Source organism: Ascaphus truei, chromosome 23 (genome assembly GCF_040206685.1).
Source record: "Ascaphus truei isolate aAscTru1 chromosome 23, aAscTru1.hap1, whole genome shotgun sequence".
NCBI lineage: Eukaryota > Metazoa > Chordata > Amphibia > Anura > Ascaphidae > Ascaphus > Ascaphus truei.
This window is the reverse complement of record NC_134505.1, coordinates 3,543,251-3,568,404: the sequence shown is the minus strand read 5'-3', so window position 1 is coordinate 3,568,404 and position 25,154 is coordinate 3,543,251. Positions and strand designations below refer to the sequence as shown.

Here is a 25,154-nt window from a genome sequence, read left to right as displayed (position 1 = left end):
ATAAGTAACATTTATTTAGTGACCGAATCGTTGCAAGGAAGATAATTCAACTGCTCAGTTGTATAATCAATATACAAATGTAGCCAGAGGTACAGCGCCTGCCGTGATCGTGCTGCGCAGGGCGGAGAGGGGGTGTGGGGGGGCATGTGAGCCGCCCCCCCCCCCCAAAAAAAGTTAATCATAGGGGGCCTTGACCATCGCAGTCTTGTTAAATCTGTATATGCACAGGGGGGTTGTTTTTTTTGTCCACTACATAACTTTGCCCCTTTTAAGCCAGGGGGCCCGCAAACTTCTTGAGTTGCGCCCCCCCCCCCTGTCCGGGAGCCGCAGCGTTTGCGCCCCCCATCTCCCAATGACTCGGCGTCACGGGTCATGTGCGCCCCCCGACTGCTTTAAGCCATGACTCTGAAAACGGCAGCGAAAGGGTTAATGCGACAGAGAAACACCCCTCTCCCCCCCCCACCCCTAACCCCCCCCCCCCCCCCCGGCACCAGGTATCATTACGCCCCGGAGTCGAATGACCTTGACACCAGAAATTCGACCTTGGCATGGAACGTGAAGAAGAAGAAGAAGAAGAAAAACATCCTTCCACCGGATTACAATGAGGTTTTTCGCAGAGCAGCCGCCTCCTTAGACACACCTTGCAGGTATAATAAGCAGAAGGGTTAAAAAAAAAAAACAGGAGAGAGAGAGAGACAGTTGTTATTCAAAATAATAACACGGAGGTGCCGGATTGAGCAATCGGAATATGCATAATGAGGTGACACAATCCTGTTTGCCTGGCTTGGGAACTCCCACTCTCGAAGACATAAAGAAGTCTTAGCAAAGTTGCAGAGATACAAACAGTGCCGCTTGCGCTGTCAGCTGAAGCTCGTGTCAGGTTTTTCTTTTTCCCCGCAGCAGACGTGACCATGAGTTTCCACTCCGGCAACTTCCTGTCTTCTTCATCCAACTCCTACATGGGAGGTCTAAACCAGACCCGGAGGTCCTACAGCACTTCCAGTTCACACAGCGGGAGCAATGGAAGCTGGAGCTCGTTGGGTCCGGCCAAAGTGCTGTCCTCCTCCGGGGCGGGCGGCTACGACTTTGTCAGAGACAGCGGGGAGAGCCTGTTGACCAACGACGAGAAGGGGACCATGCAGAACCTGAACGACCGCCTGGCCTCCTACCTGGAGAAGGTGCGCTCCCTGGAGGAGACCAACGCTCAGCTGGAGGACAAGATCCAGGAGTGGCACAAGAGTAGGGCCCCCGAGAAAAAGCGCGACTACAAGGGGTACGAGAAGGTCATCGTGGATCTGCAAGCACAGGTAAGTGGTGGCGTGGTTGGGTCGCCGTGAAGGGTACCAACGACTTGGTCAAGTTCGGACACTGTGTAGACAAGTAACTCGGGCACAGCAAAGCCCTTCCCCAAAGTGCTTACAAGTTTAATGGTTGGTACCTGAGTTTATTTGTAAAGTGCCAACGCATAAAGTAGCGCGGTACAGCAAGGGGCACAAACAGAAGGGCGTACAAATACGGACAGGCGAGCGCAAACCGCTACAGAGAGGTAATAAGAGCTCTGATCCGGAGAGCTTACACTCTAGGGCAGGGGTAGGCCAACTCCAGTTCTCAAGGGCCAGCCAACAGGTCAGGTTTTAAGGATATCCCTGCTTCAGCGCAGGTGGCTCAATCAGCGGAGCAGTCATTATGACTGAGCCACCTGCGCTGAAGCAGGGATATCCTTCAAACCTCGCCTGTTGGTGGCCTTTGGGGACTAGAGTTGCCCACCCCAGCTCTAGGGGCACTAAGGGGGGCAATGTTGACACCTAGTGGCTGCTCAATGTGGGATGGAGTATACATCAGTGGGGAGTATGGTCAATGTGCTTGTACCCAAAAACCCTTCGCCAAAACAGTGGGTACTTAGGAAGCGTCCTCACCCTTTACCCCTGCAGTGTGCCCCCCCTGCCGGTCCCTCTGCAAAAGAAGGGTGTTAACCGCAGTGCTATTACCCCTCTCCCCGCCAAGGACAGGGCTACCGCAGGTAACATTATAGCAGGGTCAAGTGAAACCACATCGGGACCAGTTCCAAACAACAGGACAGGCGTAGTGAAAAAGAACGCTGCTTTCAGCTGGCAGGAATAACAATGCTAACATTTCCCCGGCTAGCGATCAGCCGGGGGGGGGAAAAAATGCACAGACATCAAAAAGAAAAGGTTAAAAAAAAACACACACATCGGAGCTGCTGCTTTCCTCCCTGGATTGGTTGAATCACATGGCAATTATCGCTCAATCAAGTCTTTCCGGAACAATGTTTGGTGAAGAAATAGAGGCAGGGCCCATTAAGGGGGATTATCAGCAGGTTATTTCATCCCCTCTGTGCCACAGGTACACGCCAGGGCGATATTTGAATCATCGTCGGCTGATGACACGGGTGGCGGGACTTGGGGGGTTGTGCGTCAATTAGCGAGTGAAAGCTCCGGCAGGGTTATTAGCGCCAGACAATGAGGCGCTTGGGTTGCCATTAGTTCATGTCACACGGATACGGCTATTTGGCTGATGGAAATGCCAATCACTGGGACGGCTCACTGCATGACACCGTGAACAGCCTTCGCTGATCACCCTATGGGGACCCGCCAACGTAGGGGCCTTCTGCTAACTGGAGTTGGCCGCTCCTGTGTTAGAGCACAGGTGGCTCAACCGGTACCCTGCTTCCACACAGGAGGCCCAATCAGTCCTCGCTTCAGCACAGGGGGCTCAATTAGTTCATGCTACAGCACAGGTGGCTCAATTTGTCCATGCTTCAGCACAGGTGGCTCAATCAGCCACTGATTGAGCCACTTGTGCTGAAGCTGGGGTATCCTGGATACCTGACCTGTTGGTGGCCCTTGAGGGCTAGAGTTGGCCACACCCCTGCTCCACACAGCTGCTCAGGCCATGGAAGTCAAAGGAGATATTTTTTGGTTTGAAAACTGCCCGAACTAGTCCCAGTGTCTTGTTAGTTAGCAACACTTTGTCATTCTCTGTCCATTGTCCAATAGTAACGTATTGTCCTGGAAGTGACCAAGTGACAGTACTTATATACCACCGAGCCCCCCCGAATAAGACAATACCTGAAAGGTGTACAGCCAGGGCAACGACACCGTGACCTTGACCTATGACCTGATAGTGACCGGGCCACTTAAATGCCTTATTAATGATACTGCAGCATCTCACAGCTGTATCCAAAGACGCCTTCCATCCTGATTGCACGAAAAATAGAAATAATGCATCATTTCCCCCATCCCCAAGAGAAACAGGGGCATTTAAGGACACGTCTGCCAATTAAAACTGACAGAGACACTAATTGGGTTTGGACAGGACCAGACTATGTTTTCACCCATTGGATTCGTCCAAGGAAACATACTTCCTTTGCCGGTATAGACTTGGCGAAGAATGGGGGGGTTTTTTGTCTTACAAATTCCCTCCTTAAGAAAAACCAACCTCCGTAGACTTGACAATGGATACCCTTCCTAAACATCCAGTTGTGTGTATAACCTGGTCTACCACCAGGTATGAATGCCTGAAGACTTGTGTGTCATATGAGGTCTACCAAACATATCCAGCTGAGCTGTGCATTGGCGGTACCCACAGCTCGTCATAAGGTAACGTGAGGTGACAAATGCTGGCCGCGATCCCTCCTTCAAGAAGCATCACCTCATCTTTTGGCACATGGTCCGACTTCCTGATTTCAAAATGTCTCCTCGCATCCGTTTGACCCCACCAAATGTATTTTTTTTAATGTTATTTATTCCCATATTGTAATGTCAATAGTAAATAGCAGGCATATTACCCGGACGAGATGTTTTTGTCGGGTAACTTGCCGAGGGGACCTCCTTGAGACTAGAGGACGCACTCGGGAGTCAAGTTTTCCTACGTCGATAAGCAGCACTGTCTGCCGATGTTCTGTTTATCTTGGCTAGCTGTAAGTATAGCCCTTTAACCAGCATCCTTCAAGAAGTCCCACCTCGCCCCAACCCTGGTCATATCAAAAAGGGGGTACTCTGAGCAAATTGGTGCTGCTCTAATTAGGGACAGGCAAGGGTTTGAGAGCTGCAATTATATTCAGAAGCTTTCTCGAAGACATTCCTGGAGCACTGGTGGCTTCCTTGAGCAGATGGCCATGACTGTCACCGCAGTATGAGACGTGCTCCTTGTTCTGTACCATGAGGAGGACCTTGTCAATCGGTGGAAGACACACACACCGTACAATACACCAGCCTTTTGTTTCCTGACGCTTTTACGTGATGGGGTAAAAGTGCATCTAAAGACACGTAGAAAACAATTTGTACACTTGGCCCACCCCCCGTACGCCCATTTTCCTTTCTGCTGCAAAACCTCGGCTCCTATTTGATCCTTTTTTCCATATTGGGGATTTAGCCTTACGGCTACCCCAAGTATGTTTGAATTCACCTACGGTATTAGCCCCTAGCCCCCTACCACCTCTGCTTGGGAGGCTTGTAAGGTCTCCAAAACCTGTGCCGAACCTTCAGTAAGCCTACACTTCTCCCGGGTTCCTTGAACCTGGCCCCACACAGAAGATCCCTATCATGATAGAAGTCTGTTGTGTGGGTTTCTCCCATGGGAGGGCTGAAATAGAAGCTCTCGGGAACTGCTTCGGTCCTTTGTGTCTAAAAAGTGCTGAAGACGGAGGTAGCATTTCGTTTGTGAAGAGTGCAGAAACACTCGCGGCAAAAGAATCCGCATGGACCATACCCTCTTGTTTTTCATTTAAAATAAATAAAGAAACAGACAATGATTTCTGCTCCAGGTAACAAACCTGAGACGGCGATGATACTGTGTGGTGTGTAACAATGGGACACACACAGATCTCATTCACTGTACACAACTCTCACAGTCATGTGTAGTTTGTCGAACCTGCTTGGCTACACAGTGAGAGCAAAGGATTCTGGGACTACTCCTGCTAATGAATGACACCTTTTTTTAGCTTCTGGCTCTACATTGGGCAACGGGCAGAAGACTTCAAGTTAACCTGACCCATGTAAGATAAACGCCAAGATTCACTGAAGGGTAAAGGGCGTAACACTGTTGTGTTTCATCAGCTGTACAAGTAGTGATAATGATCTTTTTACCACTGGGATATATCAGTGACAATGTTAACGTGGCTTGTGCCTATGAGCATACATTGGCCTCCTCACACACAGTTGACTAAACAGGGGCGCCACCAAGAAATATAGCCCATTTGTATCCCCATCCCCAGGCCTATGTATATACCGGCCCATTTGGGACAGGTGATAAAAGTACATTACATAAACGTTGAACTTTAACATATTAAAACCCTAGTAGCCCAGGTGGCCAGCTGGCATGCCAAGGCTCACGGGCCCACCAAGTGCGTTACTAAACCTTAGGGGAAAGCAATAGGTTAACGCCCGCACCTTACCCCTGTGGGGTCCTCTTATGTAGAGCCACATTGGCACTCAAGTGGTTCTGGACCAATTGTTCTATCTTGTAATGTTTATTTTAATAGTGTATATTTGTGTTATGTTTAGTTTATGTTTGTACAATGGCCTACGCCCCATTGCACACCTGAAACTGCTATCGCTTGTAGGGTGCTGTTGGGACTAGTTCTGCACCGATTCGTTCAGCTGGGAGACATCAATAAATAAGGCTCTGTTAGGGGTGCCAGGTGTCCAGTATTGAACCGGACTGTCCTGTATTTGGACGCTGTCCAGTAACAAATGAGAGGTAATACTGGACATGTCTGTGTATACCGGTATTACCTCTCTGGACATAGTGACCTGACCGGCTTGGGGATGGAGGGGGGGGGGGGAAGGCTGCGAGATTTCCCCGAGCAGGGAGAGAGCAGGGCTGTTGCTAGGAGGCTGGGAAGCTTCCCCATCCTGATTGGCTGCTGGGCAATGGACCCAATCAGGAGCCTGGGGCAAAGGAGAGGAGGAAACAGCATGGAGCGGACAGAGGCAAGAAGTGTGTGTGTGTGCATCTCGAGTGTCACACGTTTCACCACTGGGTCCAGTTTTTTTTTGGGGGGGGGGGGGGGAGAAGCCGCCTGGCGAACCTTCTCTGTGATTACTGTTGGAGAACTGGAGAGAATTCTAACAGGAGAAAGTTCCCCAAAAAGAGGCGAGAGAACGTGCTCTCCCTCACGCTACTTGCAACCACGCGAACTGTATATTGGTTATGACAAGACAGCGCCCTTAGGGTGTACAAACCGCGAAAATGTGCAAGATAAGGTTTCAGGGAGTGACAGGATTACAACCCAACCTGCCACTGCCCGGAGCCCGGGGGGGGTCTCACTATGTACCAAGATCACATTTTTTCCGCGCGTCAACGTTTTAATGTGAGAAAGTAGTACAATCCTTCTGTACCTGCGCGTCCTGCGTGTCGCACGGAGGTCATTAAGGGGCTTTTCACGTGACGCATAGTGTGCGGTCAGGAATGAAGTTTGACACACTTGCGTCATTTGTGACAAACCTGATTGATACAATTCACATTAGAACAGAATTGGGAGCGGTGGGTTTTTAATATATATATTTTTTAACTACGGCTTTTTACCCCGTACTGTGAAAAAGAATCCATACGGCTGACCTGCTCCAGGAATCGCGCTAACGCTGGTCCGTTTTTTTTCCCCCGGATTATACGCCGTCACTTCGTTCTGCGCTAACAAACGACAAAACATGGCGGGGGTTCACGTCAGGTTCAACTTGGCCGGCGAATTTTGTAAAGTACTGTATATACCATTTACAAACAGGGCACGCCAACTCCCGTCCTGAAGGGGCCACCGACAGGGCAGGTGGATCAGGATGTCCCTGCTTCAGCACAGGTGGCCGAGCCATTGATTGAGTCATCTGTGCTGACGCAAAGACTGATTGAGCCACCTGTGCTGGAAGGGGCTGATTGAGCCATCCGTGCTGAAGCAGGGGTATCCTTAATACCCGACCTGTCGGTGGCCCTTGAGGACTGACGTTTGCCCAACCCCCCCGTGGTTTAGACCTGGGCTGCATGAGAAATGCTTAGGTGAGCGCTGCCTTTTCGTTGATCCCTAATACTGCTGCAGGGAGACATTCCTGCAACTGAACCAGACGCCCGTTGCAAGAATACCGAGCAGCGCCTAATTAGGTAATGAGTAGGCCACGGAATATCCGAACGAGCTTCCCATATGAAAGGAAGGTATGCGCCAGCCTTTTATGGAATGCTGTTAAACCTTCGGCATTCTCACCTCTATTACCGCATCCGTTGGCCGTGCCTTGTAATTATCCTGCTTGTATATTTATTTTTTTTAAAAGGCCAAGAAAGAAGATTAGTCATCGTTTACGCTTTAACGAGCTGCGCGCGGGTTTTTCGTCTATCATAGCTTGGCTTTAATGCGCTGGAACGGGCTACCCCCTACGGCATAGCAACGCCGAGGCTCGGAGAGAGAGAGAGAAGGGTCAGCAGATTCCGTCCCTTCTAACGCACGGCGGTTACTATTCCCGGCTAAAGCCGGTATATACTGCATTGCGGCAGGAGGTGGAACAGACGGGGTCGCTGTTACCCATCTGAAAACCATATGCATCTTGGAGATAACTTTACTGGACCCCGTGTAAAACGTCTTCGTGTACGATAAGGCCGAACGCTGGGTCCCTATGGCACTCAGAATATCCCGTACATTGCAGGGCTTGTCACAGAGAGTGGTACTACAATGTGTGATGGGATAATGGTCGGTGGGACAGGCCACGTCTTTAGGTGCGGCTTGCACAGCTCGGGAGAGCTTCCGGAACCTCACACGACTCCCCAGATGCCGGCTGACATTACTCTTGGTTTAGTGGAATCCACCAAGTAGTTAGGTGTAAGAGGTGGCGTGTCGGGGCTTCTCCGTGTATTAGCGGGGTTCATTCGTCAAGCGTATGAAGATCAATGAGGACACTGACCTAGATACCCACTGCAATATCCAACAGCACTGTCAGTCTGTGCAGCACTGTACATGGTGCTCAATTACTTCCTGCCCCTCTAGCTGTTAATGCCGTTTGCAGAGTCCGAGAGAGCGAGCGACTTGTTTACACTTCAAAGACCAACACATCCAACCCTCACAGCTTGCCCCACCGTCTCCGAGTTAATAACACGGCGTTGGATGACAGGCATTATTCTGCGGGACGGCAGAAGCGCGCCTTGCACGGTCGGTAACACATGTACGGGGCCAGGAAAACAGCGGGCTTCACGGCCGACTAACATAGAACAACAAGGATATAAATACGAGGCCTGTGGGTGTCTGGCTGCACGGGAGGTGATGGGGAACCCCGGCGTGCACACGGCAAGAGATTCCTGCAGGCGTCTAGACTGCCAACAATATGCGGTGGATTAGAGACGTTTGTTTTGGAGAAAAGGTCACACATGCCCGGCTCGAACGTGCTGAGCGTGTTCTACTGGCCAGGGTAGCAATGGCCAGGAAACCGGCTACTGGAAGGGAGCCCTGGAAGTCTCACTGTATGCAAGGTCCTCTTATAAGATCGCCCCTCTACAAGAAATAATTTGTCTCCCTTGGAGGTCCATGGCAACCCCTCTAAATGGATGTTCCCATAGACTTTTAGGGGGATCCCCACGCTACAAGAAATCGTGTTACTTTTTTGGGGATCCCCTCTCCAAGAAATTATTTGCTCCTCCAGACTTTGACGGGATCTCCTCCGCAATAAATGATTTCCCCTACACTTTCACGAGGCCAATCTTCAAGACGAGTTGTTTTTTTTTTAGATCTCTCCTCCTAGGAATCCAGTCCGCGAGATGTAGTCGAACCTGAACCGTGCCTATGCTGCAGCAGCAAACACAAGCCGTGAGTCACCGATTGGGTTTAAGCCAGACTGGACGGTGCAGAATGGGCGGGTCGTCTTCATTTGAATAGATGCTTTTGTTTGCACCGTTCGGAAAACCAGCCCTGCCCGGGCGCCAACCGTTTATCACTCGGGCGCGATGATAAAGATGGATTAGCGCACTTATCTGCGCGAGTCACCGCCGAGAGATTAACATCGGAAGCCCACGCCTTAACAGGAGACGGCGTATCGCAAAAGAAAACACAAAGGCCTTCCCCTGCAGCAAAATGCATTTTTCGGCGCTGTTGAGAGAAAGGTGTTGTAGGCAGCGAGAAGAAGGTGTTGTGCGGGCTTAAGACGAACAGAAGGTCCCTTTTGCTGCAGGGATAGAGGAGAGGAAGAGTCGCCAAGAAAAGGATTGAAATAAAGAGTGTGAATGGGCTTTTACCAAGTGTTCCTTGAAAGACATGAGGGATTTTCATTGAAAGTTGGGAAACGCCTCGATATTACCATCACTAAGGGGAAACTAGCGCGCCAGCTGCACTAACTGACCGTCAGCTGCTCCAAAATGCTGTGAGATGAGCGACTTTGGAGTTGCGGCACCCGATATCCCGAACCTGGACAATACCTGTGTATGCCACATTTTGCGTGACGCTGTTGTCTACATTTGGGGAGGTATTCCGAGGTTCCGGGGCGTCGGGTTCCCAAAAAAACCCGAAACTGGCTAAACTCCACAAATTAGAACTTCACTAACGGAACACACAGACATGATACTACTACACTGACATACCCGCTCATTCCCCCTCCTCCAACCCCCAACACCTCCTCCTCCCCCCCCCCCAAAAAAAAAAAACCACCTACACAATGTAGAAAAGGCAGAATGTAGATACGAAGCCAAAACTTCAAAACGTTCTTCTGTCTAGACACACGTGGTGGGGGCGAAGGAGACCCCCGACGCGTTTTGTGACATCTTGTCGCTTCCGATTAAATGCTGGTGACAATGGCATTGTCTCACATATACCGTATTTAGAGAGCAAGGGATTCAGTTGTAGTTAATAGCACACGTGGAAAATGGTACAGACTGGTTTAACAAACGGGAACAGGAATACACTGCCCGTACGTATTAATACTCCCCCCTCCCCCCCCCCCCCCGAGACCTCCAGCAGGCGAGTTGTGAACCAGGCTAACCTCACCACTCATGTCACGTTCACAGCTTGCCAATGGACATATGAACGGCGCCAAGTTGACGTTGCAGATGGAGAACGCCAAGCTGGCCGCTGACGACTTCAAGCGCAAGTATGCCAAGCTACTAATCTTTTTATTGCATCGTTAATAATCTGCCTGGGCTAGCCAAACAACGCAGCTTCCCTACTGCTGGCCTTTGGGCCTATTTGGCAAGCTCCACAATGAGTCACGTTGGAATTTATATGAATTTAGGATACTTTCCAGTGTCAGAGACCTTGGCGCTGAAGGTATTATTAGTAAGCAGCGAGGCACTTCAGACTATGTATGTATGTCTTTATTTATATAGCGCCATTAATGTACACAGCGTGTCACAGCAGTAATACACGTGTATGTATGTATATCTTTATATAGCGCCATTAATATACACAGCGCGTCACAGCAGTAATACACGTGTGTGTATGTCTTTATTTATATAGCGCCATTAATGTACACAGCGCGTCACAGCAGTAATACACGTGTGTGTATGTCTTTATTTATATAGCGCCATTAATGTACACAGCGCGTCACAGCAGTAATACACGTGTATGTATGTATGTCTTTATTTATATAGCGCCATTAATGTACACAGCACGTCACAGCAGTAATACACGTGTGTGTATGTATGTCTTTATTTATATAGCGCCATTAATGTACACAGCGCGTCACAGCAGTAATACACGTGTATGTATGTATGTCTTTATTTATATAGAGCCATTAATGTACACTGCGCGTCACAGCAGTAATACACGTGTGTGTATGTATGTCTTTATTTATATAGCGCCATTAATGTACACAGCGCGTCACAGCAGTAATACACGTGTGTGTATGTATGTCTTTATTTATATAGCGCCATTAATGTACACAGCACGTCACAGCAGTAATACACGTGTGTGTATGTATGTATGTATATCTTTATTTATATAGCGCCATTAATGTACATAGCGCGTCACAGCAGTAATACACGTGTATGTATTGTATGTCTTTATTTATATAGCGCCATTAATGTACACAGCGCGTCACAGCAGTAATACACATGTATGTATGTATGTCTTTATTTATATAGCGCCATTAATGTACACAGCGCGTCACAGCAGTAATACACGTGTGTGTATGTATGTATGTCTTTATTTACATAGCGCCACTAATGTACACAGCGCGTCACAGCAGTAATACACGTGTGTGTATGTATGTATTGTATGTCTTTATTTATATAGCGCCATTAATGTACACAGCGCGTCACAGCAGTAATACACGTGTGTGTATGTATGTATGTCTTTATTTACATAGCGCCACTAATGTACATAGCGCGTCACCGCAGTAATACACGTGTATGTATGTATGTCTTTATTTACATAGCGCCACTAATGTACACAGCGCGTCACAGCAGTAATACACATGTGTGTATGTATGTATTGTATGTCTTTATTTATATAGCGCCATTAATGTACACAGCGCGTCACAGCAGTAATACACGTGTGTGTATGTATGTATGTCTTTATTTATATAGCGCCACTAATGTACACAGCGCTTCACAGCAGTAATACACGTGTGTGTATGTATGTATTGTATGTCTTTATTTATATAGCGCCACTAATGTACATAGCGCGTCACAGCAGTAATACACGTGTATGTATGTATGTCTTTATTTATATAGCGCCATTAATGTAAACAGCGCGTCACAGCAGTAATACACGTGTATGTTTGTATGTATTGTATGTCTTTATTTATATAGCGCCACTAATGTACATAGCGCGTCACAGCAGTAATACATGTGGTGATCATATAAATAACAAATAATACAAATAACAGGTCATGGGAATAAGCGCTTCTGACATAAAAGTAACATTTAGGAAAAGGAGTCCCTGCTCCGAAGAGCTTACAGTCTAATTGGTAGGAAGAACGTACAGAGACAGTAGGAGGGAGTTCTGGTCAGTGCGTCTGCAGGGGGCCAAGCTTTATGTATGAGGTGTATAGTATCAGCCACGGAGATACTCGTATGCTTCTTAAGCAGGTGTGTTTTAAGGTGGGTTTTAAATGTGGATAGAGAGGGTGCTGGTCGGGTGTTGTGGTGCGTTCATCCAGCTGCTGTTTCCTTTGTTTCTCTCGTTGTCCATGCTTTAAATAGCAACAGGTCAGAGCTCTTGTTAATCTCCGAAGAGATTTGCTACAAGTGTGTTAAAACTTGTTTTTCACAACCGGTGCTGACCCTACAGGGCGGCTCAGTAAATTATCGATACATCGCACTTACACCCACATGCAGTAGCTCCCATTTGTATTGGGTGCAGACACATAAATACCAAAGGAACAACAGTGTGATATAACTATATAAGCAAACTCCATAGTTGTGTTGATTGTTGTACCTGTCAGTAGTGTGTGTGTGTATGTGTGTGTCTTGTGGGGATCTGCACTGTCTCTAAAGCAGCACACACGCCAGGGAATGAACCACACTTGGAAATGTTACTAGATTGAAAGGAAGTCCCACACTTTGTTTTATCAGCAGATGCAGCTTCTGCCCAAACTCCTACACAGGAATGTTACACGCTGACTTCAAATGTAGCACCCAGGCCAGAACTTATGCACTTTCCTGTAGGGGAGGGGGACGGTTCGGAGAGGACTTAATTCCGGTCCTCAATCTAACAACAGGTCAGTGTTTCAGGATATCCCCGCTTCAGCACAGGCGAGTCTTCCACTGAGCCTCTGATTGAGCCACCTGTGGTGAAGCAGGAGCGGATTGAGCCCCCTGTGCTGAAACAGGGATATCCTGGAAATTTGACTTGTTGGGGGGCAGCGGGGGTGGGGTAGGGGGCTTGAGGTCTGGGGTTGCGCACCCCTGCCCTGGCCATATGCTCCTCCTCACTGTCACTGTCCTTCCTCTCTGCTCTCCTTGCCGCGCCGGTATCACGGGGAGGTTCGCAGAAGTTCCAGGACTCCTTGGACCAAGAGGTCATCGGTAGCTCTTTGCAGCGCTGTTTTCGACAAATCGTTGACTCTTTCTTCTTCTTCTTCTTCTTTTTTTTTTTTTTGACGGATGAAGGTATGACACAGAGAAAGCCATCCGGGCCGTGCTGGAGAAGGACCTGGAGGGACTCCGTAAAGTGATGGACGACCTGACCATCGTGAGGACAGATCTGGAGATGGAGATCGAGGGCATGAGGAAGCAGCTAATCTACATGAGAAAGAGCCACGAGGAGGTAGAACCTCTCATTATTACTAATAGATCCCTATTCTTGTCCACGTCTAACTGCGTATGTGACTATGTCGTGAGTGTGTCTACAAAGCTTGAAAGAGCAACACCAGGTCACAATGTTGGATGGCGCTACACAATATTTAAATAGTGGTTTACAACCAGTGGTCCTATGTTCCGATTAGGGCAAGTGGTCCTCACCTGCTGAGTTTGTTCTATTGACCTTGGAATGACCTTGTACATAACAGATCCCACTTATATCCACTACACAATCTTAGCGAGCTCAACACCCAGACCCACAGTATTATATATATAGATATACTAGCTGAGAGACCCGGCGTTGCCCGTGAGTGAAATATATATAAATGTATGCTCATCTGCATGTCTAAGGCAGGCAGGCAACCCCGCCCTTCAACATTATCACCCAGCACACAGCACTTCCACTGCAGCAAGGGATTCTGGGAAATGACATGCAAATATATTTGTGTGTGTCAACTGGAGCACCTCAAATTATCAACAGTAAACAGATAAGCCCCAATGCATAACCAATGGGACACATTATTTAGTACATTACCACTGTATGTGTTCAGTCCTTCGGCCAAAACATCTCGAGCCTGCAGCCATACAGTAGCAAGGCATAGCCACTTTCAGCAGGTCCTACACGCCCAATGTTATACTGTGTCTTATGTATGTCCCCCACCGCACAGAGAAAAGAGGGACCAGAGTAATAACACAACCAACAGCAAGCGATGTGCGACTTCTATGCAGTGCCTTAGGCCAGTGTTTCCCAACACCAGTCCTCGGGGAACCCCCCAACAGGGCAGGTCTTAAGGATGTCCCCTGCTCCAGCACAGGTGGCTCATTCAAAGTGGCTGAGCCTCTGATTGAGCCCACCTGCGCTGGAGCTGGGATATCCTTAAGACCTGACCTGTTGTGGGGGGTTCCCGGAGGACAGGAGCTGGGAAACACTGGCCTAAGGGGTTAAGGTTTAGGGGCACTAGATATGAGCTGCGTGAGACCTGCAGTGCAGGGGGGCTGGTTAGTCTACAGCTGCTTATCAAGGGGAATGGTGAGCGTCTACGCATCAAGTACATCTATAGCAGAGATGTTTAACTCAAGCCCCCCCCTACAGGTCAGGTTTTCAGGACACCCCAGCTTCAGCACAGGTGGCTCAATCAGAGGCGATTGAACCACCTGTGCTGAAGCAGGGACTGATTGAGCCACCAGAGCAGACGAAGGGACTGATTGAGCCACCTGTGCTGAAGCAGGGACTGATTGAGCCATCTGTGCTGAAGCAGTGATAACCTGAAAAACTGACCTGTTGGGGGTGGGGGGGGGGGGGCTTGAGGACTGGAATTTAGCACCTCTGCGGTCTCAAGGGAGTGGTCTGCGCTGACGCATCTGCGCAAGAAAAGCTCTGTTTCCTGCCGCGTGCCTTTGTTTGTAGAATTAGGCACACACCGCACAGAAACGCGCGCCCGATGTAAGGTGCCGGAGAAAACCAACGCAGAAAAGTAACGCAGGTCGCCCACTTCCGAATACGCAGAGCTGGCTGCGATATGTCAATGTAACCCCGCCCCCTAACTCCTCCCTACTCGCTCCGCAAATTCCCTCCCCGCGCCAGACGCACCCTATAATAGCGCAACTAGAGCCCCCACCCTCGCGCCTGGATCGGCGACGGCTACCATTAAAATTGAACGGCAGGTGTTGGCGATGCGAAACGCGCTTCGGCGACTCTCGGCCAGGGAGCCCTGTGTGTCTCGGTAGCTTTCTCCGATGGGCGCCGGCCTGTCGAACGCCCGCCTACTGAACGTGGCGAGAAGCTGTTTGTGCGCAGCTAACCCCGTACTCGCCTTGAAGAGAAAACGCGGTATTAATTGGGTGTTATCAGCTTCTCACCCTATTTATATAGGGGTACTAGGGAGAGATGTGTGGAGTGGTTGTAAGGGTTAATTAATCTACAGCTGTACAAAACGTAAACCCCTATAGCCATTCCTTATATACCTGTGTCTTTTACATGTAGGGGCTCTCTGTTTAATGGACATGTTACATTCTTGGCAGGTTTTCCATACTGTGCCTTTTACTGGATGGGCAAGAGTATGTTTGGTAACAAATTATACGGTACCCCCGGGGGGGGGGGGGTATTTATCCAGCGTGACCTTAACGTCTCGTCCTTCACCCAGTGTCACATTTGCAAACCCAAGAGGCAGTCCAGGCAGGGAGAGACCAAGACGGTACAAACAGCTGTCTCTGCAATAGCCACACGGCTTTGCACTTCAGGCTGCAAATGTTCTCCTAGACAGCAGGCTACATTTCTCAGGGGGGCTCCCACGAGAAGGGGCAGGAAAGTGAGGGGGTCATTTATTAAAAAAAAGGCTTAGGGGTACAAACCTAGGACAAAGAAATAGCAGCTGATTTACTGACGATATGTTTGATTATTTTTGTTATACGCCTACGGGTGTGATGTACTAGCGCACGGTTGTATACAGATGTACACAATAACACACTAGCGCACAGGTGTAGCTAACGGTTTTACCCTCTCCCCTCCATGACACGGAAAACGCGTGAAATAACGCGGTCGACATCTCCTGCGTTAAGCGCATAACGCTCGTGTCGCGGCCGGCGCCCGCGATTAAACTGGCGGCGATAAACGCTTCAGCATCGCTTTACGGTAACAGGCGCAATGGCGGCTGCCACCTCTGTATCCGTAATCCTGTTGGCACGTAGAGTGTCAGCTCTTTGGGGCAGCGCCTCCCCTTCGCTGCAACGTCCGGCGCCGCCTATAATTGCAACGCCGTAAAAGGGGGGACGCCGCGTCTTCTCCGCGTAACCCCGCTGGCTTTAATAACGCAGGACATGAAGATGGCGCAAAGTCGACAGCGAGGTTCGTCGGTCAGCGTGGAGCTCGACGCGGCGCCCGCCCCGGATCTGCCCGGGATTATCGCGGATATGCGGAAGAAGTACGAAGCGATCATCGACAAGAACCGCAAGGAAATTGCAGAGCGGTACAGCCAACAGGTAACAGCAGATTCTAAACATAGTGACTATATATATATATCTTTATCTATATATATATTTCTCAAACTGTTGTATGCGTGTCTGTTTGTCCTGTGTCTCCCTGTGCCTAGGGGCAATCGCATTGGACCTTTGGCCCGTCACTCCACCTCAGGCCAATGAGATGGCTCCAACGCTCCCTTACCTCCCCGGCGCTCCCTTACCTCCATGGCGCTCCCTTACCTCCATTGCGCTCCCTTAGCTCCCCGGCTCTACCTCCCCGGCGCTCCCTTACCTCCCCGGCGCTCGCTTACCTCCCCGGAACTCCATTACCTCCCCGCCGCTACCTCCCCCGGCCGCTGGGGGGCCAAGTAGCCTCCTCGGATCTGCTCTCACTCCCGTTGTGTGTGTGTGTGTGTGTGTGTGTGTGTGTGTGTGTGTGTGTGTGTACGTGTGAAGAGGGACATTTTACTCCTGCCAAAAATTTGTGCCTCACTTTCAGCCCTACCCCGGCCCTTCACCCCCCCCCTACCCCTGACCTTTACCCCCCCTCCCCTGCCCTTCACCCCCCTACCCCTGCCCTTCACCCCCCTACCCCTGCCCTTCACCCCACAGCCCTGCCCTTCACCCCCTACCCCTGCCCTTCACCCCACCCCCTACCCCTGCCCTTCACCCCACCCCCTACCCCTACCCCTGCCCTTCACCCCACCCCCTACCCCTGCCCTTCACCCCCACTGCCCTTCACCCCCCACCCCTGCCCTTCACCCCCCCACCCCTGCCCTTCACCCCTCTACCCCTGCCCTTCACCCCCCCTACCCCTGCCCTTTACCCCTCCCTACCCCTGCCCTTCACCCCCCCATGCCCTTCACCCCACCCCCTACCCCTGCCCTTCACCCCCCCTGCCCTTCACCCCTCCTACCCCTGCCCTTCACCCCCCTACCCCTGCCCTTCACCCCCTACCCTTCACCCCCCTACCCCTGCCCTTCACGCCCCCTACCCCTGCCCTTCACCCCCCTACCCCTGCCCTTCACCCCCCTACCCCTGCCCTTCACCCCCCTACCCTTGCTCTTCACCCCCTACCCCTGCTCTTCACTCCTCCTACCCCTGCCCTTCACCCCTACCCTTCACCCCCACCCCTGCCCTTCACCCCCACCCCTGCCCTTCACCCCCCACCCCCTACCCCTGCCCTTCACCCCTGCTCTTCACCCCCCACCCCCTACCCCTGCCCTTCACCCCCCGCCCTTCACCCCCAACCCCCGCCCTTCACCCCCTACCACCTACTCCTGCCCTTCACCCCCTACCCTTCACCCCCTGCCCTTCACCCCCACCCCCTGCCCTTCACCCCCCACCCCCTGCCCTTCACCCCCCGCCCCCTCCCCGCCCTTCACCCCCCGCCCCCTCCCCGCCCTTCACCCCCCGCCCCCTCCCCGCCCTTCACCCCCCGCCCCCCCCCCCGCCCTTCACCCCCCGCCCCCTCCCCACCCTTCACGCACCCCCCCTAAAATGCTTGCTGACAACTACGGCTAAAACAGCCAACGACAACCCCACAAATCTCTATGGTCCCGGAGATATGTAACCCTAAAGGACTCTTTTGTTTTAATGAACGTACGGCCAGGTGAGGCCTTAGAAGGTGACTCATCACCAAGCCCCCGGGGGCAGTAACATGTCCTCACCTTGGTCCCGGGAAAACGATAGCGTGTAACATTGACACTCTCTTGTAGTCCACGACCGTGCAGGAGGAGGTGAGCACCAACACTGAAGCCCTGCAGAGCAACAGGGACCAGGTCAAGGAGCTGAAACGCACGCTGCAAACACTGGAGATTGAGGTGCAGGGGGAGCTGAGCAGGGTGAGTCCGAGAAGGAATTCCACATCCGTTCCCGCCCGCTCCAGGGACTCACCAGTTCCTGAGATACTTATCGTTAACGTTATGTGTGGCGGGTCCTGGGGGGGGGGAAACAAAATGGCGGTGGACATCACCCGCGTCACTAATAGGAAGCCGCAATGTCTTCTGTGATGGCTGCCCGTTGGTTCACGTGCTGCAGAAAATGTCAATATCGGGAAGTGTCGGTGGTATCTCCACCGTATCTCGGGAACTGAGGGGGCAGCCCTGGTTTCCATGCTATGTAATAAATAGGGGGCCTGGTAGGGGGGGAGGGGGTTGCTGCTTTAATACAATGACTTTGAGTCATAAGGGGAGCAGACAATGTATATCCCTCACAGGTAAGAGCTTTTTGGTGGTGCACTGTTGCTTCTCCCACCATAAGAGGATGACCACGTCGTGCTTGGTCTCCAGTAGACTCCTCGAAATTCCATCGTCCTTTGTTGCAGTCGCCTGGGTCTAGAATGAGTTTTCTGAGACTTTATTCCCCATCCAGTGTGTCTGCCGGACTTCAAGTTGGCCCCACTCAGGTGGACACGTAGCACACTACTTATTAAAGTCTGCCAAACTGGTGCACTAGTCAGATGGATCACTCCCAAACGTCCCATTGTTGTCTACGAGAGGTAACACCTTACTGAGCCATTCACTTAAAAGGGAAGGCCTTCTCCTGTAAGTTCTAGCTAGACATGGTTACGTAAAGCAGGTTTGTGTCTCTGAGACCATGAGACGTCACCTCTTCGAACCTCTGGTCATTCCCATCCCTTGCAGTTGCTTGATAACTTTCGGGTCCGCAGCCCTAGAGTCCTTGTGGGCAATAACTGATATCGTCCTGGGCCATTTTTTTCCCCCAGAAATACGGTCTGGAGAACACCTTAGAGGAGACCCGGGCCAGCTCTACTCAGCAGCTCCAGAACATCCAGAACATGATCTGCCGGCTGGAGGCTGAGCTGAGACAAGTCAGAAACGATAACGAACGGCAAAGCAACGAGTACAAACTCCTCCTGGACATCAAGAGCCGCCTGGAGAACGAGATCGCAACTTACCGTCGGCTGATGGATGGAGATAACACCAGGTACAGCTGTTATCTGATCATTATTAACCCCTTCTCGCAGCGGGTACATACACAGGAATGCATGGAGACTTGTTGGCATGTACTTGGTTTTTTTTTTTCACGCCAAGAAAACGTTGACGGCAATTTGGACGCATATCTCGCACATTCCAACATCCAAACTGCACCGCTAACTCCGCCTCCTTAGCGTCCTTCAAAACCACCCCACCCCCCGTGAAGAAAAAGACAACACTGTTTTTTTATATTGGCGCAGCAGGACGCATTCACTTGTCACAATATTTGCGTTTAGTGATGCCCTGAAATGTGCGTTGTTTGTAGGGGTAAACAAGGAGACGTTAGCAATTAGATTGTGTTATTTATATATGTTGGAAACTTCTCTATAAAGAAATCAGAAGCCAATTTTAGGTTGTCACTAGTTCTCTCTTCTTTGTAACATATGTAGCTGCGTTGGTTAATATCAATAACATAAATACATATAAGTTGCGTACTAATGTTTTAATATCATCTTTCCCCTGCAGTGGAACAGCCGCTCAGACACAAGGTAATTTATTAATTTCTTATTTTACATATTTCAAAATAATCTGCCGGTAAAATAACATTTGGGAGACATACCCTCTAGACAACGGATACAGGTTCCTCATAAGCTCCAGACGTCTTTAACCAGTTCTCCCAAAACAGGCGCTTGTTTTATAAATGTATTTTAGATACATTAACAAACTTGGAAATGATCACATCTCCACATTTGGCCAGCACGTATAGCATCTGTACCATATATATTTACATGACCTTAACTTACAAGTGAGTGTGAGTGGGGGGAAAATTGGACTTTGCTCCTGCTAATTTCATACTAGTTGCAGCTGAGAGACCGAGGGCCACCTCAAAGCCCCATGACGGGCGCCAGTTCTGTCCAAACATTGCTCCAGACGTATGGATGGAAAAACTGGACTCCATTTTTTTTCCACTCTGTGACACTATGTGTTTAATCCTTTGTATGAACCCAGGAAATATATCTGGCATAACGCAAGTGGAATTTTTACAATTCTGCCCTCCATACTTTGTGGATGAGAAGGTGGATAAGAACCAACCCATTCATAGATTAAAATAGATGATATATATATATATATACTGTATATATACCTCCTTCAGCTTTTAACAGCAGACACCAAGGGGTGAGATTTTTGGTTCTGCAGAAATAAATGAAACCTGTGACGAAGAAGATAGGTACGACCACTTTATATGCCTACTTACACCCAAATACACCATGCCGGAAGTGTTTCACACGGTGTGATATTCTGGAGGCTGCAACAAGCTTTACATAATTGTGTTTATATATATTCTACGTCCCAGAGATTTCCCACTCTGTAGCCTATGACAGTGGGTCCCATCTACAGCCCGCAAGAAGCCGCAACAGGTCAAGTTTTATGGATGTCCATGTTGAAGCCGGGATATCCTTAGAACTTGACCTGCTGGATGGTTCTTGAGGGCTAGAGTTGAGAACCACCCCTTGTTCTATGACACAGAAGTCCAGGGTTGGCCAATGTTCCTCCGCAATTTCTGGTGGAGCTGAATCTCACCGTGGCTTTCTATTTCTGTTCTTGCAGAGACCGGTCGGAAAGTGAAGACAATAGTCCAAGACGTGGTTGACGGGAGAGTGGTCTTCTCCAAGGTCTCTGAGATCCACCGGAAGTTGTGATGAAGAAGACTCGGAAACTCGGGAATTCGAAGTGGAAAACTGAAGTTGCGCGCTTTGCAGAGCGAGCAGGCGATACATGCCCTGTTGACATGTGCCAATATTTATCAACACTGTACAGCTGGACAAGTGTGAACGGGCTTCTACCTTCACCCTTGTCTTTCTTCATATTTATTAAGGGGAGCGTAAGTTAGTGCAGTTATTACAGCAGAAGGGCAACACGATTATCCTTCTCTCTTTGGAATTGCTTCCGTAAGCCTTGAAAGCAGCCGTGTCAGCACCGGAGGGCTACATGTCGGTATGTGGCACGGCAGGAAGACACCCCAACCATAGCAGTCCGTCCTCCATGTAATAGCGTTTGGAAATAAAGACCCTGTAAATGTGAAATCTGAGGTGCACTCTGTCTGCAATCATCCAGACCTTCTTAACTACTGTGAGCTGTCCGGAAACCCGCTATGGTTGGGGGTTCTTGTAGTGCCAGATACTTAGGTGACGGTGCCAGCCTAAACGCCTTTATTTCTCTTTGGCACTGAAGGATTTAAAGGTTTTGCACTGACTGTTACAATGATGTTTTCTGTGGCTGAATATCTCCTCTGGCTTGTCTAGCTCTTGGCGTGTAAAGCCCCTGTTTGGTTCTTCTCTGTCTTGACTCTAGGTCAGTTCCTGCCCACTGGACAACATATAACTTAAATAACTCAAGAGGTGACACTGCTTCGACCCACGAGAATGCCCCAAACTCAGCGCCGTTCTGCAAGTAAAAGGCTTTAATGTTTTTTTACGGACCATATATTTATTGAACGGATTCCATTACTCTTCCAAAGGATGCCAACAGAAGGTTGGTGGAGCACATCCGTTGGCCTTGCGCTCCCGAGAAGAGATGGGTCTTAAACATTATTATCTGTTATCTTCAGAAGCGCGGTGAGCTTGGGGATGTGAACACCAGGCCGAGTTGAGCCCTTGGCTGTTTAGAGCTAAGCTGAGGAGCAAGTGGGGACTCACATTTGAAGCAGATTTTCATGAATCGTGGACTTGTACCTTCTTGAAAATGAACATGCTACGTTGCACACATCTGTTGTCTATAAGCACGGCCAGATCCGTAAAAATCTCATTTTCCTTGGAGACATGTTGAAGTACCCTTAAGATAAACCCCAGTCAGGTCTGCCATGTTAGTTTTTTTAAGTGCCCACTGTCTGCCTAAAGTAAGAACCAACAGGGGACTCCTTACCAACAGTAGTGGATGTAACGGGGGAAGCCATCAGGATGTTAGGATGTATAGGGAGAAGTATTAGCAGCGGGATGTTAGGGTGTATAGGGAGAGGTATTAGCAGTAGGGTGTTAGGGTGTATAGTGAGAGGTATTAGCAGCGGGGTGTTAGGGTGTATAGGGAGAGGTATTAGCAGCAAAATGTGAAAGTGTATGGGGAGAGGTATTAGCAGCGGGGTGTTAGGGTGTATAAGGAGAGGTATTAGCAGCAGGATGTTAGGGTGTATAGGGAGAAGTATTAGCAGTGGGGTGTTAGGGTGTATAAGGAGAGGTATTAGCAGCAGGATGTTAGGGTGTATAGGGAGAAGTATTAGAAGCAGGTTGCGGAAGTGTGTAGGGAGAGGTATTAGCAGCGGGATGTTGGGGTGTATAGGGAGAGGTATAAGCAGCAGGATGTTAGGGTGTATAGGGAGAAGTATTAGAAGCAGGTTGCGGAAGTGTGTAGGGAGAGGTATTAGCAGCGGGATGTTGGGGTGTATAGGGAGAGGTATAAGCAGCAGGATGTTAGGGTGTATAGGGAGAAGTATTAGAAGCAGGTTGCGGAAGTGTATAGGGAGAGGTATTAGCAGCAGGATGTTAGGGTGTATAGGGAGAAGTATTAGAAGCAGGTTGCGGAAGTGTGTAGGGAGAGGTATTAGCAGCGGGATGTTGGGGTGTATAGGGAGAGGTATAAGCAGCAGGATGTTAGGGTGTATAGGGAGAGGTATTAGCAGCGGGGTGTTAGGGTGTATAGGGAGAAGTATTAGAAGCAGGTTGCGGAAGTGTATAGGGAGAGGTATTAGCAGCAGGATGTTAGGGTGTATAGGGAGAGGTATTAGAAGCAGGTTGCGGAAGTGTGTAGGGAGAGGTATTAGCAGCGGGATGTTGGGGTGTATAGGGAGAGGTATAAGCAGCAGGATGTGAAAGTGTATAGGGAGAGGTATTAGCAGCGGGGTGTTAGGGTGTATAGGGAGAGGTATTAGCAGCAGGATGTGAAAGTGTATAGGGAGAGGTATTAGCAGCGGGGTGTTAGGGTGTATAGGGAGAGGTATTAGAAGCAGGATGTTAGGGTGTATAGGGAGAGGTATTAGGAGCGGGGTGTTAGGGTGTATAGGGAGAGGTATTAGCAGAGGGATGTTAGGGTGTATAGGGAGAGGTATTAGCAGAGGGGTGTTAGGGTGTATAGGGAGAGGTATTAGCAGAGGGGTGTTAGGGTGTATAGGGAGAGGTATTAGCAGAGGGATGTTAGGGTGTATAGGCAGAAGTATTAGTAGCTGAAAGTGAGGGGTGTAGCTACCACTTTATAGATCACTGGTGAGACGTCACCAAGAGTCCCGTGTGTAGTTCTGGAGACCAAATCTCCGGAAGGACGTAAATAAACGGGATTGTACAAAGAAGGGCGACTGAGACGGCTCATGACGGGCCTCGCGAGACTTCCCTGGAAAGATGTAATAATGTACAGCCCGGCGGAGAGAAGGGAGACAGGGATAGGATAGCAACCTTTCAGAGAAAGAGGTTGGCAGGCTACGGGGAGGTGATCCTTCATGGAAGACTCATGGAATAGGCTTTGGGATAGACATACTGGAAAGGTCACGACCGAAACCCGAAAGAAAGCCTACGATGGAATAAGGTTTTCCGAGCACATAGGAGATGGGCAGACAGACTGGTTCTCATTCACACGCTGTGTTTTTCTGCTGGTGCATGGAGGGGGCTAGAGGAATTATGGGCAGACATAGTTACTGAGTCATAAGGGGGACTTGCATAATCTTTCGGGGGATCCATGTTCTCTAAGTAAAATACTGCTTCATGTTGCATGTTCATTTTCAGGAGGGGTACAGAACATAAAAATTTGCTTGAAATCACCACCCCCGCCCCCCCCCCCCCCCCTCCCCCGCCCATTCGTTTTAGGTGTTTAGACGTCTCTTCTTTACAGAAGGGGATTCTCTGGGGCGCTGTCACCTGTAAAGTTTGTACCTACGAACGCTTCTAATGTATTGATGTGAATATGTTAATATATTTCTGTGATTTCCTACCATATTATTTCATGTTATCACTACCTTACATAATAAATGCAACTATTCTAGTTCCTTGTGCAGCGCTTATTTGTAACATCGTAGCTGTGAAGTACTGTTGGCCACAATTGTATGAGAACATATCCACGTGAGGGAGTTTTCACATAAAAATGGGGTTTTCAGCTCTTCATTTTTGGCAAAGGCATGTAGTTAGAAACTAAATATCAAAGTATTATCCAGCGTACAATGATTCATCAGCGAACGGGGGGGGGGGGGGGACCAGAGGGGGTCAGGGCCTCAAGCCACTCACCGCACTCTGCTGCCCGGTGCAGGGGGGAACAAGGGGTGGACCGGGCCTCACTAAGCTAAGCCACTCACCGCACTCTGCTGCCCCGCACCATGGGGGGGGGGGAGGGACAACTACATCCCAGGCAAAGCCCCCCACCCACCCAATTCACACCCAAGATTCCCACCCCCCCACCCAAGATTCACACCTCCACCCGACAATTATTAGGGATTCACATCCCGGGCACCGCCGGGTCTCTCTCAGCTTGTCAACTCTGAAACATTCAGATTTACAATCATTTAAAATACCATCTCATTCATTACAATATGGAGCGCGTCAGGGCTGATGTCGGGGCATTCTACCCTGGAGCGCGTCAGGGCTGATGTCGGGGCATTCTAACCTGGAGCGCGTCAGGGCTGATGTCGGAGCATTCTACCCTGGAGCGCGTCAGGGCTGATGTCGGGGCATTCTAACCTGGAGCGCGTCAGGGCGGATGTCAGGGCATTCTATCTTGGAGCACGTCAGGGCTGATGTCGGGGCATTCTACCCTGGAACGCGTCAGGGCTGATGGCATTCTACCCTGGAACGCATCAGGGCTGATGGCATTCTACCCTGGAACGCGTCAGGGCTGATGTTGGGGTATTCTACCCTGGAACGCGTCAGGGCTGATGGCATTCTACCCTGGAACACGTCAGGGCAGATGTCGGGGCATTCCACCCTGGAACGCGTCAGGGCTGATGTCGGGGCATTCCACCCTGGAGCGCGTCAGGGCTGATGGGGCATTCTACCCTGGAAC

At 50.0% G+C, this 25,154-nt stretch overlaps 1 protein-coding gene across 1 annotated transcript; it reads left to right on the top strand.

Annotated features, from left to right (window-relative positions):
* The first annotated feature begins 812 nt into the window (after window positions 1-812).
* LOC142473106 (keratin, type I cytoskeletal 19-like) lies at window positions 813-24,143 on the top strand. The gene is made up of 8 exons (XM_075580264.1): window positions 813-1,307; window positions 9,991-10,073; window positions 13,036-13,192; window positions 16,039-16,203; window positions 17,901-18,026; window positions 18,911-19,131; window positions 19,647-19,669; window positions 20,730-24,143. Exons 1-8 carry the CDS (start codon window positions 912-914, stop codon window positions 20,819-20,821), a joined length of 1,263 nt encoding a protein of 420 aa, XP_075436379.1. The 5' UTR covers window positions 813-911; the 3' UTR covers window positions 20,822-24,143.
* Window positions 24,144-25,154: the final 1,011 nt, after the last annotated feature.

Bases quoted from the DNA above. Each gene is read 5' to 3' on its own strand.
- LOC142473106 (XM_075580264.1), top strand. From the start codon at position 912: ATGAGTTTCCACTCCGGCAACTTCCTGTCTTCTTCATCCAACTCCTAC. The intron at 18,027-18,910 runs GTGAGTCCGAGA...TTTTTCCCCCAG, and splicing joins TGCAGGGGGAGCTGAGCAGG to AAATACGGTCTGGAGAACAC. The intron at 19,132-19,646 runs GTACAGCTGTTA...TTTCCCCTGCAG, and splicing joins ATGGATGGAGATAACACCAG to TGGAACAGCCGCTCAGACAC.